Source organism: Akebia trifoliata, chromosome 16 (assembly GCF_017979445.1).
Source record: "Akebia trifoliata isolate Shusen 1 chromosome 16, ASM1797944v1, whole genome shotgun sequence".
NCBI lineage: Eukaryota > Viridiplantae > Streptophyta > Magnoliopsida > Ranunculales > Lardizabalaceae > Akebia > Akebia trifoliata.
The window spans coordinates 30,565,080-30,583,175 of NC_141390.1; the positions used below are offsets into that span (position 1 = coordinate 30,565,080).

The window sequence follows — 18,096 nt, forward strand, 5'->3', positions numbered from 1 at the left end:
ACGTAAATATCTATTTCAAGCATCATCAAAGGTATGTAAAATGGATGGCTATAGAACTCCCAAATTTAAAATTAAATTTCAAAGGTTAAAAAAAACATTTTTTTTTTTTTTTTAAATTTGTTGATTTAATAAATTTTACAAGATTTCAAATCTTACTAAGGGTCATGAGCACATATTTTGGTATCTAAAAACATGATGCAATGCCATAAAGATGTAGACATGGATTTTTCGTTTTTGAATAGCTTTATTACTTGGATTTTGAATCATCACTATTTTTTATTTATAGAAAAAGGTGTGAATGGACACCCGAAAAATAGTTTTAAAAAATTATTTTTGTTTGTAGTGACTCACGTATGGATAAGAGAAATTATTTTACCTAAGATCTAAGTAAAATGATCTATTTAGGTAATAAGAAAGGTGTTAGGTATCATATTTCCTCCACATTAGGTGATAACTTATGGCATGGTTATTTTTCATTTTTAGAAAATTGGTAGTGAAACCTTGTACCCTTAAATGTTAAGAGATTTTTTTTTTGATCTAGATCATGGGGGTCATCTCATTAAGAGAGGGACTTCATGATGACTAAATCACAAGTATTTACATTTTTATAGAAATAGAATTCCAAAAAAATTAAAAATGAAGAAGTGAAAAAAGGAAGTTAGGAAGTTGAGAAGGGAAAGGGGGGACTTATTTCTTACTACACTTTACCTTAAAACTTGTATTCTTCTTTCCTTTTCTTTTTCTTGAATTCTTGATATTCTTGATTTTAATGATGTATTTGTATTAGATTTTTAGAAAAGAGAAGAAAAGAAATAATTGAGGTGAGTAGAGATTTTACATTGAGAGGGATTTAATAGTATGTTTGAGATGAGAGTTTGGGAGAAATGACTTGAGAGTATGTGAGGTTTCTAAATGAGGTTGAGAGTATGAGAGAGATGACTTGAGAGAGAGGTGAAATCCCCACTTTACTAAAGTGAATTTTTTAGAGAGAGTGAAAATTTTATTTTTCAAGTCAAAAACCAATCAAACACCTGGAAATTGATTATCCACCCTATTTTTCATGTGCAATCAAAAACACCCTAGAACAAGAAGAGTTAATTTAGTAAGATTTCAAATCTTATTAATGTCATGAGCTCAGATTGTGGTATCCAAAAACATTATCGATGCAAAAAGAATGTAAAGGACAAAATTATAACAACTTTGAAAGAACAAATTTAAAAAAAAAAAAAATGTTCATTTTAACCTTTGAAATTTAATTTTAAATTTGGGAGTTCTATAGCCATCCATTTTAAAAACCTTTGATGAAGCTTGAAATAGATATTTATTTATATTTTTAGTATGAGTTTTTTCCATGAAATTTAGATGGTTGTGGCGTTGGATTTCAAATGTTGTACCCTTGTGGGGCTGAAGACCCTTACTTAGTAAAGAAAGTGTTTAAAGAAAAATGAATCCTTAAAAAATTTATATGGATCCTTTGGAAACTTGTGTTTTTCTATTCACCTATGCAATATTTTGGATGCTCTGCCCCAAACATAAAAAATAAAAATTATTATTTGCGCACTCCCTTTAAAAAACAAATTGTTTGCACACTCCTAATTTGAATGAATCAGTTAATTTCCCTCTTATTCATAGGGCTTTGTTACTTTTATTAAAATATCACAGACTGATTTGTTTAAACGAAACACCCCTTCAAAAGCAATTCAGAACAGAGGGCTTATTATTATTATTATTATTAAGCCAATTGCAATGTTGGCTAATTACAATACAAATACACACTTTGCATAATTTTAGCAAAAAATATAATAAAAGACACACTAAGCATAAGCATTGGGGTTTTCGGTGAGGTAGGTTTCGACAACCTTGTACATTTCCATGGCTTTGTCCTTTCCAGACTTTATTTCCTCTTCTTTGATCTCAACACCTTCCTTGACATGGTAATGGCTACTCATCTTACATTTGCATCCTCCGTGGGCAGCTGCCTCGAACTTAATCTCATAAACTATCGATTCAACACCGCCTCTTAATGCATCACCTTCGAACAAAGTATACTTGCAGTAGAGGTTCTCTTTGTCAAGTATATCGATCTTGTGCTTCACATATTTCAATTGACTTTCTGCATAGAAATATTAAAAACATTCTTATATTAATTAATATTTGTTTGACAATAAATATATAACCTTAATTACTATAGGTTATTCATGTTTTGTATAACTTACTTTCACTGAAATTGAGTTGTTTGATGGTTCCAGCCCCTCCATCTCCATGGAGTACCTCAACATTCTTAATTGCTTGAGGCATGAGCTTTGGAATAAGGTCATGATGAAGGAACAATGCGTTGAACAACCTGGACGCAGAGATTGAGCAATCCAAATCATGAGTATAAGTGATGACACCCATTTTCTCTTTTAGGGAAATATAAGATGAACTAAGGAAATTAAAAAAGGAGATTAGAGATCGATTGGCTTGGGAGGGAGTATTTTGAGTTTTGGAAACGGTGGAGAGCATTGGTGGTATTTATAGATTTAGATGGAGAGTGGCCTTGGTTGCTACAAAGCAAAAAAGTCTTTGGCCAATGTTCAATTCAATTGTGAACATTTAAATTCTGGCCCAATGTTAGACGCCTATAGGGGGGGCGATCGGCTTTCTTTAGGTGTGGGTCCTTCTCTGTATTCTAGAATTTCAACTTGATACAGAGGACCCCACAAAGAGGATTATGTGGACCTAACCTCAGTTGGCCCAAGCCTATATCATGGCTTATTTGTCTGGGCCAACGGTAGCCCAAGTATTCATAGGTGTGATGAAAGTAACCCAAGTCAATCGGGTCAGTGGAGGACAAGGGAGATAAATTAATAATAGGAGTAGGAAATTAGAAATTAATGCTTAAACAGATACAATTAGCGAAAGTTTGAGGAGGTTTTTGAACGTTCAATAAACGTTAGCTGCATTTTACGATATAGCGCATAGGTTTGAAGCCCATAACACTTGGGATAAGGTGAAGAACCCGCTTAATTCGGGGCACATTTGCACCAGCATTAAGCAAAGTTGGTAGGCACGATAAAGTTTTCTTATTTATTACTGTCGTGCAATTGTCTTGTATTTTATTTCATTTTTAAGATTACTAAGAAGTACATTATGTAATATTTTTTTGAGGGGTTTTGTTAAACATTATGGAGGAGGAATCAACACTAGAATTGTAGAAATTGAAAATTCTCTATATGGGTAAGAGCTTGACCAACAGATATGTGAGTGACTCGGGTTCATTCAGGTTTGATGTGAAACTGCATCCCAAGCATAGGTGATGAAAAATTCATTGTGGAAGATATGTACGATTTTTCTCCAAGGTGATTTTGCTATTTAGGTCAAGGTGGAGTGATGGGCACGTGTTATAGGTTATTGTCCCAGGTCTTCTGTATGACCGAATTCAAGCCAAGGTAGAGATTGTTGTGCAATTGTCTTGTATTATATTTCTTTTTTTGGGTTACTCTAAAAAGGGAATTATGTCATATATATATATTTAAGGATTTTCATTTTTATCTTTTGAGTTTCTATTTTTAGGGAGATAGACATGTTTTAGCAACTCTCAATTTTATACATAGAGATCTCTATGACTGTAAAACAAAGGAAAAAAGAGATAATAGTGATTGTTCTTGCTCTAATATGTGGACGTGGACACATTACCGAACCACATAAATCCTTGTGTGTTTCAAGTGCGATTTTTTGTTCTTTGTGCTATCTTGTATTTTCACAACTACATGAGCACATCTTTAATGTTTTGCTTTAATCACTTAACAATCCAATTATTACATATTTGAACAAGAAACAATAATAAAAAATCCTTGTGAACATTTTTTTTTTCTTTCTCCTTGATTTAGCTTATTAAATTTGTTCGGAGATGAATATAAGGTGTAGTTGACTCTGCATCTTGATATTCAAACTTGGTATTTCCTCTCATTTCATGCATCATTGATACCTATTTGAGTTGCCTTAGCCATCTCGTTTAGGATTAGATAAATCATTTAACTCTTTATCAATATATATTTAAGGGATCTACGTTTAGTGCCCCAACTTTACTTAGTACACTCCAATTAAAATAAAAAATAAGTCAATGGTTTAGAATAAGTAAAAGTTGGAGTGCCAATAGAAATTATCTCTCTTTTTCTGCTTTTTTTATTTTTTTTAAGATTCCTATTTGTTAGGTATAGGATTTTCCATAGCCTAATTCTAATTGTAAACAACTGCCTAAGTTGTTTGAATGTGATATCATGCTTTGTAATGTTGGGTTAAACTTGAATCAAACTTTAGTAATGTTCAAATGGTGTGTTTTAATGTGTAATAAATAATTTAAGAAATTGGGGTGCCAATGACAGCTCTCTATGCTAATAATGAAATAATTGTAAATTTTTTTTTCCAAAGAAGAATACATGATGGTCAATCACAAGATCATATTTCTATAAAGATAATACATAATTAAAAATTAAAAAAATTAATTATTTTTACCCTCCCAAAAAAAAGAAGTAAAAAATAGTTGACTTGGGTGAATTTTCTAAACTTGGCAAATATTTTCTAAATATGGAATGAATCGTATAGAATCTCGAATAAGTTAATGTGAAGGACAATTTACATTGAAAATCCTGTTAGAACTCAATTTCACATGCCCCAATTGACCTACAATTTTAAGTATTTAATTTGCATACGAATTCTATACTACTAAAGACATCAATAATAAGTGATAAATCCCACTGTAATTAGAATTATAAATATACTTTTTGAATTTTAATAGAAACCTTGATGAAAAGGAATCTTATTAAAAGATGATATCTAAGTCCTCTATTTCCATCTAGTTAAGTAGATTGACACCCCATAATAGAAGAGATGCACACGCATACACATAAGATTCTAAAATGTGATGATCTCCATCAATCACTAGAATTCTAACCAATCCAACATTGAGAGGAGAGAGAATGTGAGTGTGAAAAATTGAAGGACACGATTGAGGATTTGTGCACATTGGATCATTGACATGTGGATTACAAAAGTCACACCTCCAGCATAATCTTGAATCATCGATTTGATTAATGCCACAAGGTAAGCATCATAAACTTTTGATCTTTATGAACATGAACATATTTCTTGAGATATATGAATAATTCTTGATTGTGGGAATTATAGATTGATGGTTATGTGAATAAAGATTTTTTATGTTATAAATCTCGCAAATCCCGCTCAATCATGAATGAAATCAGTTTCAAACACTTATAAAATCATGCTTCACCTATTGTTGGATTTTGCATCGATCTATTAATCATGGATCAATCACTTTTGTTCTGATTTGATGGTCTTATACATGAAAAATCATTCTATTTGACATTGTTAGCTCTTTATCAGATGGTAAATGGTCAAAGTAATTAGATTCATATAAAAGATGTGTGGGCTTACTTGATGAATTAGCAAAATACCACATGTTCAGTGTCCTCTAAATTAAACACCCACTCTGTCAATTATTATAAGATAAAAAAATTTCCTATTATTAGGTCATAAAATTATATAAAATGAACTTAAGCCGAATACAATATTTTATTAATTGTATTATTTATAATCGAATAGATTATTAAAAATATATAATTTATGAATAAAATAGAAAGAAAAAAAAGAAGGAAGAAAGAAATTTCTATTGGGCGGCTTAGTTGATATTTGTTTTTTAACATAAACAAGAACAAGTCCACGCGTGTAGGTGGGCCATTACTGCCAATGTGATAGGAAGGTTTGGCATAATTCAAAGAGATGGAGGTGGATCAAATATTATTAGACAAATCAACTTGGTTGAAGGTTTGGTCAATTATTCATTTATTATGATCAATGTTTAATTTTAAAACCCAGATCGATCAATGTCATTGACTGATTGGGCTGATCTAAATCAGTCCACCTAAAAGTGAAATATGGTGTAAAATTTTTGGTTAATTTCTTTCCAAACTAGGCATCTTCAACCTCTTGATCTCAAAAAGAAATATTATTTCAACGTTTAAAAATATTTTTACTGTTCTCTTCGACATTAAGGTTCCATTTACTTAATCAACCTTCAAACTACACTAACAAGATAGGATTTTTAAAGTAAAAGATGATTGAATTGTGGATGTAAAAATAAGGCTACATTAATTCCAAGAGATAAATTAATTCGATCAGCCATGCCAAGATGAACATTAATTTGTTCGTCAATTTTATGGTCCTGAACCCTTCTTTCGCTATTTTATGGAGGATATATGTAGGTTCAGGCATAAAGGGCATTTTTATAGAGGATTGACAACCCAACAGGAGAATACCTTCTCCACTATGGTGAACCCAGATGCCTATCCTTTGTGTGTATTTGTTAGGTTAATATTGTAATCAATTCTTGTATTTTGAGTTCCAATGGTTATTTTTATTTTTGGCAAGTTCATCTTCAGTACTCATCATTATTGCTTCTCGATGTTTATTATGTAGCAAATCAAGAAAAATCATTAATCATCTATTCTATGAATGTTCAATAGTTAGAAATTTATGGATGTATTTTGAGAAGTCATTTGATGTTACTCCGTGCGAGCACTCGTTCTTGTCGAAAATTCAAAAAATTTTACATTTTTTTTTAATGCTCGAAAAATATTTTAGTGTTGATCGTGTTTGGGAAAATCTCAATTAAGCAGCATAACATGTTCCTTTACACGAATCCCTATCTATAGGAAATGAAATTAAAGCAGATTTTGCTAGGTAGGTTGTCCTCCATATTAACTATATAAGATTAGTAAATAGTATAATAGTAGAAGGGGGTCAGGATCTCTTGACCTCTATGAATGACTCATGGAAAATACGCATCATCCCAACTTTTTAAATGCAAAATCCAATGGAGATTTATCCTCACGATAACTATCTCCAAGATTTGTGTTATCAAGATACTCATAAATCTCAACCATGGGATCATTTGTTTTGTCAACGGATCCCAACCCTAGTATAAATATGTCAATTCTATGCTCCTTTTTCCTTTTGGTACCTCGGATTATGATGTAATCATGTAGACGTTATGGTTTGGGAGTGTGATGGTATTGGTCAACAAAGAGTCATTGTTAATACGTAAAACTCGTAGTTACACTTCTTGGAGGCTATATATTTCTTTAATCAGTGAGAGGTTGTAATTTGTAATAGAGAGTTTTCTTTCAAAGTGAATTGATGTCGATCGTAAATTATTGAACATGTTTCTTGTATGCTTAAGAAAATACAGACTCGAAGGAAATTTTGTGGAGTTTAAAAATAAGATTAACTCTTTTGGGGTGGTAATGAAGAAGATTCCATCTTGACTTAGTGAAATTGATTGGCTGCACAGGGCTTAGTTATCTTTAACTTGCTTGGAAATTCCTACTTAGCAAACTTGCCATATTTCGATTCTAATGGTAAAAATGTTCAAACGAATTGATCACACAATCGAATATTCTTCTCTATATAAGATTACATATTTTTGCATTTTCATACAATACAATTCTTCAATCAAAACAAAACAAAGTATCATTGTTTGACAAAGCCCCTTTAAAAAGCAACATCACAAAAGTGGGCTTTTTATTACAAAACCGAAGGTATTATAGACCAGGAGATACAAAACACACTCAAACAAGACACACTAAGCATAGGCATGGGGATTTTCGGTAAGGTAGGTTTCGATAACCTTGTAGATGGCCATGGCTTTCTCTTTTCCAGCCTTGATTTCCTCTTCTTTGATCTCAGCACCTTCCTTGGCATGGTAATGGCTTGTCATCTTACAAATGCATCCTCCGTTGTCAGAGGCCTCGAACTTAACTTCATAAACTATCGAATCCAACCCGCCCTTCAATGCATCACCTTCGAACAAAGTGTACTTGCAATAGAACTTCTCTTTGTCAAGTATATCGATTTTGTGCTTCACATATTTCAAGTGACTTGCTGCATAGAGATTTAATCATAAAAAACACGATTAACTATGTTAGTGTCTGTTGACAATTATGTGTAATTATATGTAACCTTAATATAGGTGATTCATGTTTTGTTTAACTTACCTTCACTGAAGTTGAGTTGTTTGATGGTTCCGGCACCTCCATCTCCTTCGATTAAATCCACACTCTTAATGGCTTGGGGCATAAGCTTGGGAACAAGGTCATGATCAAAGAACAAGGCCTTGAACAACCTAGATGGAGAGATATGGCAAGTCAACTCTTGTGAATAAGTGGTGACACCCATCTTCTCTTTTTGAGAATATAAGATGATCTAAAAAGAACAAATGAAGAGGAGATGAGGAATGAATTGGTTGAGGAGAGGAGTATTTTGAGTTGTGAAGATTGGTGAAGAGCTTTGGGTGTATTTATAGATTTCTTAGCTTTGGGTAGATGGGTGTGAAAAGCCTTCCATGGCAATGGCATTATGGCAACATTTAGAGGAAGTATTTTTCAAAGCTGTGGGTCCCTTTTTCAACGGTCAAATTTGGCTTTGAGGGTATTTCGGTCATTTATGTTGACAGAGGAGTGGATTTTTTAAGTTGTGGGTCCCATTCTAAATGAGGCACATATGGGCCAGACCTTAGTAAGCCCAAACAATTTTAAGGCCTCGAGCTCGTGGATTAACTTAGAGAGCTACTATTGCCACACCAACTCTTACTAATGCCATACCAATTCCTATATTAATCACCAACAAATTGCACACAGTTGGCATGGCATTATTAAAAGTTGGTGTGGGATTAGCAACTCTCTAAATTTAATACACTGCTTATAATTTGAACTTTGAGATCTTGGCTCAGCCCATGCGTTAGTCAGGTTCGGATAATAGGCTCAAGCTGAAAGGCATTTTATTAAATAGAGTTGAAAACATGTACATATTGGGCCAAGTTCAAAAACCCATTTAATTGTCTGTCTATTTTTCATCTTATGCTTGTTGATAAGGTCCCAATTATTCGATTTTGGGACCGTAATTGCATTAAGATTACCATTGCATAAATGTTAGTTCCTTTAAATAATTGCAAAATTATTTTATTTATCCAAATTAATAAAGCTAATGATATATTAGTGTTAATTGTAGCGCACGTGGAAGCCAACAAATCGCGAAACAATTACGGTTACAATACACGAGTCGAAGGGAAGTTTCCAGAAAAATCTCGGTCGATTTGGGCGCCACGTCACCGCGCCGCGGCTAGGCATGACCGCGCCGCGGTCATTTCGAGGAATTATCCTCGAGATTTTTACAGAAGCTTCTAGAAGCTTCGGTGGTTGTAACTGATTGGGTAGTTCGAAGCAAATCATCCGAAAAGTTGACCCGATTACCCGAATACAAATGTTATAAATTGGGGGCTCTTCTCTTCTCTCTTGTTCCATAAGTTTTGATTTTTTCTTCTTTTAATTTTCTGTAATTTTTCCTTTTGGTGAGATCTTGAGTGTAGTGAGAACATCAAGAGTAAGCCATTGGCTCTATTGTAACTCTTTTGAGAGATCCATTCAAGAAGGAATCAAGTTGCATCTTCATCTTCTTCTCCCATCTTCTCTTTGCTTTTTAGTATTGTTGCAATATGATCCTTGCGATGATCGGCTAGATCCTCTTTAGAGAGATCAATGATGCCGAAGCAAGTTTATCCCTCTAATGTAGTTTTAATTCTTATTTTGCTTACATGTTTACTATTCTAGAAATTCTACTTTGATTAGATGATCTACTTATTTTTTGATTCAAACTTTGATAGCCATTACTTAGATAAGCTCAAGAACGGCTATGCTTTGTGAAGAATCTAAATATAGCTAGGCAATCTCAATTAAATCTGAATTTTCATGAATGTCTCTTGGTTACCTTTAATAATTAAACCGCTCCACCTTCCGATCCATGAGCAATGACTTGCTACATGGATTGAGTTATTCTTGGAATTGATCTACATTATGGATAGTTTGTGAAGGCTACATTGAACTCTCTAATCTCCCTTTCTTTTATCTTCAACCTCTAGTTTCTGTTTTAAATAGAATTGCAAGTTTATTTCCATCTTATTTGTGCAACAAATCAGTTTTGTTTTTTAATCAATCTGTTTCAAATTTGTTTTGGTTTCTAATCGAATGAATATTTGAATCTTCGTTGTCCCTGTGGAACGAATTCGACTTACCCAAAGTCCATTTCTTAATCTTCTTAATCTCTGCATCTCTATTGCAAGATTTACAACCGATCAAAATGGCGCCGCTGCCGGGGACAGCGAGTTGATTCATTCTTCAATTCGGAAAGTATCCGAAACAGTTTCCGAAACAGAACCGAATGTGTTTTGCTTGAAACAGAAGCCAAACGAACAGAAAAAAAATTGAAAAAAATTTCATTACAATCCTCAGGATATCAGAAACCATTTCCAATTTGAAAAATCGATTTTCATCAAAATTTTACCGCGCCGCGTTTCTCCTTGGTGCGCCGCGGTGACGTGGCAACATTTTCTGCTGATTTTTGTTGGACAAGTTTCTGACATCATGGACATTGTAATGGTCATATTGGTTTTTTTTTCTTAGTATTCTGATTTGAATAATTTTGTTCTGTTCAGGTGAAGGACTTGACGGAAGTCGACGGAAATTGACGGAAGGCGACACGTGGAATTTTTATCCACTAAATTGGTTCCATCACCAAGAAGATCAGCAATTTTCAATTCTCTGCATTTTATTTTTTTTTTTTAGAAACCAACTTGTATTAGGAACTTGAACTTGTATTAATTTTTAATTTCATCCGAGAGGGCTCGGATTGTAATAGATTTAGGGACGGACGATAGTGGGAACGAACTATCTCAGCCCCTCGGGTTCGTACACCAAGTTTGGTGTTGGTGGCCCGAGTCGACTCAACTCGATCATCCCCCGTCTAGAACGGGAGGTAAATTTCGAAACACTCACGCATCACTCGCTAGTGAGTTTCTGTATTGCTTTTGAGTGACTAATTTGTACACATTGGATTGCACCTAGTAACAAGGGCACCCTTACGAGGATGGCACCATAAGATAAGAATCGGAGTTCATTACCGATATCTTGCCCTTCTAGGAAAATCAAATTCACAGCAAATTAATTAATTAAAATTTGATTAGACTGGACTCTAGGTTCCATCGAGCTCATTAAGCAAAGCTAATCAAAAGTTGCACCAATTGCACTTCTTGATCGTGAACAGTGCCTAGCGCAATCTTGCCCTGTAGTTCTACGTGAATTCAGGGGATAGACTACGTCTATTCAAGACGAGAGGTGATCTAAGAGTGCCCTTGCTCAGCATTGTGCGCCACCTCTCCTCTGGAGATTAAACTGGCTGTTCCGATTTCAGAGATTTGGGTTGGAGGCTTTGATTAATCCTTTGAACCAGTTAGGAGCTGTCTAGTAATAGGCACCCAGTTCTCACGTGTGAATTTCTCCCTCCTATTGTGTGCAATTTGGTAGTGTATGTTAGGTAGGAGATCGCAGAAAAATCCAATTGTATTTGATCCGGAGATCACAAGGTCTCACCCTCTACCTAAGGTTAGAAGAGAAAGCAACACCGTTCTCACTCCACCAGTCCCAGAAATGGATCCACATCCACTTCCACCTCATCACATCCATGAGGATCAACGAACGCTCAATGAGTTGTTCGCACCTATTACTGCCAACCCTCCATCATGTATAATTTTACCTGCTGCTAACGTGGCACAATTTGAAATTCGGGCAGCCACCATCAATATGCTGCCCAAATTCCACGGTTACGAGAGTGAACAACCGTACAATCACCTCAATAAATTCTTGACCTTATGCCAGACATTCAAAAATGGTCACCTCGACGATGAGAATGTCAAGCTTAGGTTATTCCCTCTTTCCCTCGAAGACCATGCTGCGGCTTGGTTAAACTCTTTGTCCTCCAACTCTATCACTACATGGGATGAGTTGTCGAGAAAATTCATGGCCAAATTCTTCCCTATGGCGAAGACGGAACAATTCAAAAATGCCATTCGGAACTTTAAGGGAAGACCGGATGAAGAATTCTCCCAGACTTGGGAAAGGTTCAATGACCTTCTTGTCAAGTGTCCACATCATGGGATAGACAAAGCCCAATTAGTTAATTTCTTTTACCGAGGTCTCCCACAGCCCAGCGTATTCTTCTCGAGTCTATGCATCAGGGTAAATTCATGAATCAAACTCCTAATCAAGCTTATGAATTCTTAGTCGAATTGGCTGAGAATGCTCGAAATTGGAGCACAAACATAGGGATTTTGATAGAGGAGATTTAGGAGTCAAGAAGCCGGGCATGTATGAGGTTAAGTCTGATCCTGAACTTAAGAGTGTCATGAATAGCCTTGTGAGTAGCTTACAAAGTCTCAATAAAAGTTTGACGCTTTCAGTGTCAAAACCAATTTCAAGAAGCCACTCCAATTCTACAAGTTGCCACAGAGACATTTTCATCATGTCAGCTGTGTGAGAATTTCAATCATTCTACAGAGAATTGTCCCACCTTGACTCTCTCGCAGTCAGAGCAAGCCAATGCTGTTGGAAATTACAGCACGTATAGGAAACCCACTCCTAACTCCTATAGTCAGACGTACCATCCCGATAATAGGTTTCACCCCAATTTCTCCTATCGACAAAGTGAACCTATCCAATCAGGAGGTCCTCCAGGGTTTCAGAAAAATTTCAATCGTCAAACTCATGCCAGTGCGAACCTATCTTTGGTTCCGCAGCCATCCTATTCTTCACCTCAAAATTCTGATCAACGGGCGATCGTTGTCGACCCTATGACCAATTACTCTCCTCCTGTTGCTCAACCAAACTCAGCATTGGAATCAATGATGGCTGAGATATTAAAGCAACAACAGCAACTCATACATCAACAAATCCAAACTACCCAGAACCAGTCTCAGACCAACCAGGTCACTGCGCAAGCAATCAAAAATTTAGAGGTTCAGATGGGTCAGTTAGCTTCATCCATAGGAGAGAAAAACAAAGGCCAGTTTCCCAGTCAAACTGTGCCTAATCCAGCAGGAACTGTTCCAAGAGGACAGTATGAAATCAATAGTCAGGCAGGTCCCTCTAATTCTGTCCAAGCCGTCCACACCTTACGATCTGGCAAATTGGTGGACAATAAAGTTGAAATGCCTGAGGAGGTTCTATCCAAAGAAACAACCTCTAGTGCACCTTCCACAGAAAAAGAAGACCAGTCTAAGGAAACACCTCCTCCTCTCGAAAGTCGAGTAATCATTCCCAAAGCTCCGTTCCCTCATAGACTTCTAGACAACAAAAAGGGAAAACAATTGGAAGGAATCTAGAAGTATTCAAAAATGTTCAAATAAATATTCCCTTCCTTGACGCAATTCGTCAAATTCCCTCATATGCCAAGTTTCTCAAAGATCTCACCACAGTGAAGCGAAAAACTCCTGTGCCAAGAGAGGCTATGATGACAGCCCAGTCTTCCTGTCTGATTCAGCAGACAATTGTTCCTAAATTCAAGGACCCAGGCTGTCCTACAATTTCTGTGCACATTGGAGAAACGATGATTGAGAAATGTCTATTAGATCTTGGGGCTAGTGTGAATCTTCTTCCTTTCTCAGTCTACCAGCAATTAGGTTTAGGTGAACTTAAACCTACGGATATCACTCTGAGTCTAGCAGATAGATCGGTGAAGATTCCCAAGGGAATAGTGGAGGATGTGATTATCAAGGTGAAGGATTTCTACTTTCCTGCCGACTTCGTGGTTCTTGACACTGAACCTGTCATTAACCCAAATTCTCATGTTCCAGTCATCTTAGGAACCCTTCTTAGCCACTTCCGATGCAGTCATCAAGTGTCGCAATGGTATCATGACCCTATCATTTGGGGACATGAAGGTCAAAATGAATGTCTTCCAAAATAAGTTTCAATCTACTGACATGGATGATTTGGAAGAAGTCAACATGATCGACACCCTGGTCAGTAGCACTTTTGAGGAAGCGGAGAACAAGGATCCGCTAGAAGAGTATTTTGGCCAATTCGGCCTTGAGTTCGATACTGAGAAATCCATCAGGGAGGTGAACTCTCTTCTTGAATCTGTCCCTATGATGGATTGGCAGCCAAAAATTCAGAGTCTGTCCTCTCTCTCGTCATCCCCAATAGTGGAAGAAATTCCAAAGCTTGAGTTAAAGCAATTGCCTGATACGCTGAAATACGCATTTTTGGGTAATGCTGAAACTTTTCCTGTCATTATCTCCCCTACTCTAGAAAAATCACAAGAAAATCGGTTACTTGACGTTCTGCGCGAAAATCGAGAAGCTATTGGGTGGACCATAGCTGATATCAAAGGCATCAGTCCTTCTGTGGTCATGCATCAAATTCATCTTGAGGAAAATTTCAAACCATCGAGAGAACCACAGAGGCGACTCAATCCGGTGTTACAAGAGGTCGTCCGAAAAGAAGTCATCAAACTTTTAGATGCGGGTATTATATACCCCATCTCGGATAGTAAATGGGTTAGTCCAGTTCAGGTTGTCCCTAAAAAGTCGGGTGTCACAGTTGTGACAAATCAGGATAATGAACTCATACCTACTCGAGTCCAAACCGGATGGAGAGTTTGTATAGACTACCGAAAACTGAATACGATGACACGTAAGGATCACTTCCCTCTTCCATTCATCGATCAGATGCTTGAACGTTTAGCCGGTCATGCTTATTACTGTTTTCTTGACGGATATTCGGGATACAACCAGATCCCAATTGCTCCTGAAGACCAAGAAAAGACAACGTTTACCTGTCCATTTGGGACCTTCGCCTATCGACGTATGCCCTTTGGGCTATGTAATGCTCCTGCCCCTTTCAAAGGTGCATGTTGAGTATATTTTCTGATATGGTCGAAGACTTTCTTGAAGTCTTCATGGACGATTTTTCTGTATTTGGGTCGAGTTTTGATGACTGTTTGGAATCATTTAAAGCTAGTTTTGAAAAGATGTCGAGAGAAGCACCTCGTGCTAAATTGGGAAAAATGTCACTTCATGGTTACCTCTGGGATAGTTCTAGGGCACATTATTTCCCACAAAGGAATTGAGGTAGATAAAGCCAAAGTCGATCTCATCGCAAATCTCCCTCCACCTAGAACTGTGAAAGAAGTTCGTTCGTTCCTAGGGCACGCAGGGTTTTACAGAAGGTTCATCAAAGACTTCGGAAAAATTTCAAAACCCCTGTGTGATTTGTTAGCCAAAGACATTTCTTTCGAGTTTTCTACCGCTTGTTTATCCGCCTTTGAGAAACTGAAAACTGAGTTGACCTCAGCACCTATTATCCAACCACCCAATTGGGATCTCCCATTTGAGGTGATGTGTGATGCATCCGATTACGCTATAGGTGCTGTATTGGGGCAACGAGTTGACAAACTCCCCCATGTCATCCAGTATGCCAGCAAGACGCTTAATGATGCCCAGCTCAATTATTCCACCACGGAAAAGGAACTACTAGCAGTAGTTTTTGCCTTAGATAAATTCCGTTCCTATCTTATAGGGTCCAAAGTAGTCATTTTCACTGACCACGCAGCGCTGAAATACCTTCTTGCCAAGAAGGATGCAAAAGCGAGGTTGATACGATGGATCCTTCTTCTTCAAGAGTTTGATCTCGAAATTCGAGATAAAAAGGGATGCGAAAATGTGGTTGCAGACCACCTATCTAGGCTAGTAGTTGAAACTCTCTCTGACTCTCTTCCGATTTCTGAAAATTTTCCTGACGAGCAAATCATGGCAATTTCCAATTCTGACACACCTTGGTACGCTGACATTGTCAACTACCTGGTGACAGGTCAAACTCCCACCTCTTGGAGTAAACAAAATCGTCTGCGCTTCCTCGCCCAAGCCAAATGGTTCTTCTGGGATGATCCGTATTTATTTAAATACTGCCCAGACCAGATAATTCGTCGTGTGTGTTGATGAGAGAGAACAAAGTGGTATTCTCGAGTTCTGCCACAATCATGCTTGTGGTGGGCATTTTGGAGGAAAGAAAACAGCAGCTAAAATCTTACAGTGTGGTTTTTATTGGCCCACAATCTTTCGTGACGCTCATCTCTTTGCTAAATCTTGTGATAGATGTCAACGTCTAGGAAAAATCAGTCGAAGAAATGAGATGCCCCAACAACCAATTTTGATCATCGAAATCTTCGATGTTTGGGGCATTGACTTCATGGGTCCCTTCCCCATTTCACACGGATTCCAATACATTTTAGTCGCAGTCGACTACGTGTCAAAATGGGTTGAAGCCACAGCTTGTCGAACGAATGATCATAAGGTTGTTGTTCAATTTCTAAAAAAAACTGTGTTTGCCCGATTTGGTACCCCTCGTGCTATCATTAGTGATGGAGGGAAACATTTCTGTAACCGAGTTTTTGAAAGTTTGATGCGCAAATATTCAATCACTCATAAGGTAGCTACTCCGTATCACCCACAAACCAGTGGGCAGGTCGAAATTTCTAATCGTGAGATCAAAACCATTCTTGAAAAAACCGTCAATCCGACTCGTAAAGATTGGTCCTTACGATTATCTGATGCCTTGTGGGCCTACAGAACAGCGTTCAAAACTCCAATAGGAATGTCCCCTTATCGGTTAATCTTTGGTAGAGCTTGTCATTTGCCAGTCGAACTGGAGCATCGAGCTTATTGGGCGATCAAACATTTAAATTTTGATCTAGCGAAAGCCGGCGAGCTTAGAAAACTCCAACTCACTGAGTTGGAAGAATTAAGGAATGATGCTTACGATAGCGCAAAACTTTACAAAGATCGAACGAAAATCTGGCATGATAGGCACATTCAGAGAAAATCTTTCCACGTAGGCCAGAAAGTGCTTTGTATAACTCTCGCCTCGCCTTCATTTATTTCCAGGGAAATTAAAGTCCCGTTGGACTGGACCATTTTTGATCCACAATATTCACCCTCATGGAAACATCGAGGTACTCAACCCAGCCAATGGAAATATTTTCCAAGTCAATGGCCAAAGGCTGAAGCCATTTCAGACTCTCCCTCATCCATCAGAAAAAGATTCATTTCTGAGTAATCCTGTGTACCAGGATTAGCTCAGTTCCATGTCTGGCTGAAGACATTAAACTTAGCGCTACTTCGGGAGGCAACCTTTGATTTTTATACATATTCTGTGTGACCATGTAGGATTTATTTTTTTCAATTTTTTTCTGCATTCACTCACTTTCTTTCAGGTGTACACCCTATGTAGTGTGCTTTTCACTTTTACACCCTGTGTGGAACACTTCTTTTGGTTGTACCTACAACTTTTGCAACGTAATGACATCCGCTTTCAGGTGTACTCTAAACCTCTACTCTTTAATCATTGAGGACAATGCTAAATTTAGGTTTGGGGGTGTGGGATAGCACATTTCATTTTTCACTTTTGTACATTGTTTTCGGTACATTTTCAAAAATACCTTCATCAAAATTTTTATATGTACTGTCATCATACGAATTTTTAAAACCAGGCTCATGTCCAATTTGTTTATAAATTCTTATTCCTCAAAAATAAGATATTTTGAAAAACAAAATTCACGTCACTTCTGATTGTAGTGAAAAAGTTATTTTGGATTAAGAGTTGTCTTCTTCACTGTCTAGAATGAGAGGGAAAGCTTGAAAAATAATGAACTTTGACCTCCTTGTCCTTTGGTTGGCTGAATAGAAGAAAAACAGAACTGTAGTTGATATTTTTGGAGACAGCAACCATAGGATTAGACTGGGTACCTTGAAAAGGGCTACCTGCTTTTTGAAAAAAAAAAAAAGAATATCAGAAAAATGATAAAGCGTGAAAAAGGTTGAAAAGAAAAGCAGAAAGATGTGAAGGTTAGAACTGAAAAAGTGCAAATTGTAAAAAGAGTCCAATGGGACCAAAATAGTTCAGTAGGGTGAAAGCCGTCAATGGTAAAAACGTGAGTACACTGGAATATCACAGATAAAGCCCCTTAGAGGTATTAAAGTGAACATCCATACTTCTCACAATCCCAGACAGGAGGCTCAGTTTCGAGTTAGAATTTAGGCAGACCCATACATTTTAGTAGTTAAGAAGGGAAACCTTGTCCGAAAAATTTATGTTACAATCAGAAAAATTTGTGCACACACTCAAGATATTTCTGAAAATGAGGAATAAAAAG

General features: G+C 36.7%; 2 protein-coding genes across 2 annotated transcripts; both read right to left on the bottom strand.

Annotated features, from left to right (window-relative positions):
• Positions 1-1,722: 1,722 nt before the first annotated feature.
• LOC147383477 (major allergen Pru ar 1-like) lies at positions 1,723-2,471 on the bottom strand. The gene is made up of 2 exons (XM_086428953.1): positions 2,217-2,471; positions 1,723-2,113 (listed from the first exon to the last, which is right to left on the bottom strand). The coding sequence occupies exons 1-2, from the start codon at positions 2,395-2,397 to the stop codon at positions 1,815-1,817; spliced, it is 480 nt and encodes a 159-aa protein (XP_086285079.1). The 5' UTR covers positions 2,398-2,471; the 3' UTR covers positions 1,723-1,814.
• A 4,966-nt stretch (positions 2,472-7,437) lies between these two features.
• LOC147383478 (major allergen Pru av 1-like) lies at positions 7,438-8,345 on the bottom strand. The gene is made up of 2 exons (XM_086427053.1): positions 8,055-8,345; positions 7,438-7,941 (listed from the first exon to the last, which is right to left on the bottom strand). Exons 1-2 carry the CDS (start codon positions 8,233-8,235, stop codon positions 7,643-7,645), a joined length of 480 nt encoding a protein of 159 aa, XP_086283179.1. The 5' UTR covers positions 8,236-8,345; the 3' UTR covers positions 7,438-7,642.
• Positions 8,346-18,096: the final 9,751 nt, after the last annotated feature.